The sequence below is a fragment of the Olea europaea genome, unplaced genomic scaffold (assembly GCF_002742605.1).
Source record: "Olea europaea var. sylvestris unplaced genomic scaffold, O_europaea_v1 scaffold124, whole genome shotgun sequence".
In the NCBI taxonomy this organism is placed as follows: Eukaryota; Viridiplantae; Streptophyta; class Magnoliopsida; order Lamiales; family Oleaceae; genus Olea; species Olea europaea.
This window is the reverse complement of record NW_019229835.1, coordinates 292,412-294,556: the sequence shown is the minus strand read 5'-3', so window position 1 is coordinate 294,556 and position 2,145 is coordinate 292,412. Positions and strand designations below refer to the sequence as shown.

Genomic DNA, 2,145 nt, shown 5'->3' with positions numbered 1-2,145 from the left:
AGATATATTTTGAATCAGTATGATTCTTTTTCTTTTTAATGTTTCAAGTACAAATGATTATTAACTTGGCTACATACAGAATTGTCTCAATTTCTCTAATTAATATTCATAAAAATTTCAAGTTTTTCTTAAACTTGCATCTTCCAAATTTTCTACGATTACATTCGTCATATATCTTGGGACATATTATATAGATCAAGGTTTGATTTTTCGGTCTGATGATCCGAAAATGTTGATCAGCAAATTCCCATGCTTTTCTTCTACTGCTTCTTTTGGTTTATATATATATATATATATATATATATATATATATATACATACATATATATTATATAATTTTTTGGTAGAACAGTTCAAGATCTTCTCCATACAGGGATTTTCAGCTGGTGTATGTCATCATTTGCAATTTTTTGGATTAATTTTGAGCTGTTTTCAAGATCTCTTGTATCCTGCTTTGTGAATAGCTTTGATTTTAATTTGAATTCCTTTCTTCGACAAAGAGTTTCATATTCTCGATGTTTCTGTGTGCTTTGTTTATTTAACTTCTATAGATCTCCACGTAAAAGTCCCTCATCATCTCGTGTATAAAATTCCACTCAAAAACTGCATGTTTTTTAATCATATCTTTAGATCTCGACGTTCTTATGGGTGTTTGGCTGCCAATATGTGATCATTTTAAGTTTATAATTACAGATCTTTGAAATCCTCAATCAGCGTGATTGAAAAAGCCCTAATTTTCCCATGATCTTACAATTACTTTTAGCTTTATTATTGAAATTATAAATAATTGGTTGTGTAAATTTGTAGAGATTCTTGGAGAATTTAAGCAAAAATTTTCATGGAAATTTTGTTTTCAATTAGTAGGCTTTTACAAAATGGGAAGAGGAAAGATTGAGATCAAGAGGATCGAGAACAACACCAATCGGCAGGTCACATTCTGCAAGCGGAGGAATGGACTACTGAAGAAAGCCTATGAACTTTCTGTCCTCTGTGACGCTGAAGTTGCACTGATTGTTTTCTCTAGCCGTGGACGTGTCTATGAGTATGCCAACAATTGGTAACTTTCTCGACTCATTTCTTTATGACTTACATAGAATTTGTAGGAAAGTGTGACTTGCTCATTTAATGTATCCTAGCTAAGAAATGTTTATTCATTAAGAATTTTTCCGTGTTATTGAAATTTTTTTGATAGGATTCCATAGTCAAGCAAGCTGTACTGTATTTATTTTGTGAACTAGTATATTACGTACATGGATCATGAACTGGTAGATGCATAAACAGACGCGACGCATGTTTCTGCTTTAAATGGATGCTGTTACAATACCGAGATCATTGAAAACCAAGAAGAAAAAGAGCTTATTATTCTGAAATTTTCTGCAAGCTAGCTCTCACAGAGTTTGAATCAGAATTGAATGGAAAAAGTAGAATAAAGTTTTATCTTTCATTACTTCTTTTTACTGAGATAAAATTTAAAACATCTGTCTCAATATGTATATATCCTTCAAATTTTGAAAAGAAAAAGTTACTGAATATAAGGGATTCTTGATTGTTTATGCAACAAAATTGCTGCTGGTCGTCGCATGCCATCATTTTTCTCTGTTAGGAGATAACTATTCCCTTTTTCTTTTGTGATTTACATTTTTATCTAACCAGATAATAATAGTTGTTTACTTCGAATATTGACTTGTTTTCGTATTAAGAATGCTGTTTAAAATGATTATTATTTTCATTATCAAGGATCTGTTTTTAAAAATAATTAATATATGTGAATAAAGTGAAAAATGATAATGCTGAGCACATCATCCAAGACAAAGATTACACAACTGCAGTTAAGAGGCTACAGCAATAAATTCTTTCACATTTATGTTGTTTGTGAATTCCAGTTTTCGTTGGTTTTCAGTTTTCAATGTTTCCAATTATAGCTTTACAAAGCACCCTAATCTTTTGACAGTATTTGTAAACTGAAGTTGTGTACCCAGCAGCAGTTTTTTTGGTCAGTAAAAAGATTATAGCTTTCAAAAGTCTAAAGTTCTGTGTCTTTCATTTTCTATGTTACTCACAGAAAGCCAAGATTCTAGGGTTTATTTTTTTTATTTTTTGTGAGAAGCAGAAGAAAGATAAAATTTTAATGTATTATTTTATTTG

The 2,145-nt window shown here is 30.3% G+C and overlaps 1 protein-coding gene across 1 annotated transcript in view; it reads left to right on the top strand.

Annotated features, from left to right (window-relative positions):
• The first annotated feature begins 843 nt into the window (after nt 1-843).
• Nucleotides 844-2,145, top strand: part of LOC111374366 (agamous-like MADS-box protein AGL11) — a 21,519-nt gene continuing 20,217 nt past the window's right edge. Inside the window, exon 1 of the mRNA XM_022997028.1 lies at nt 844-1,057. Within this exon, the coding sequence (XP_022852796.1) occupies nt 876-1,057 (182 nt within the window). The 5' untranslated portion in view covers nt 844-875. The remainder of the gene's footprint in view (nt 1,058-2,145) is intronic.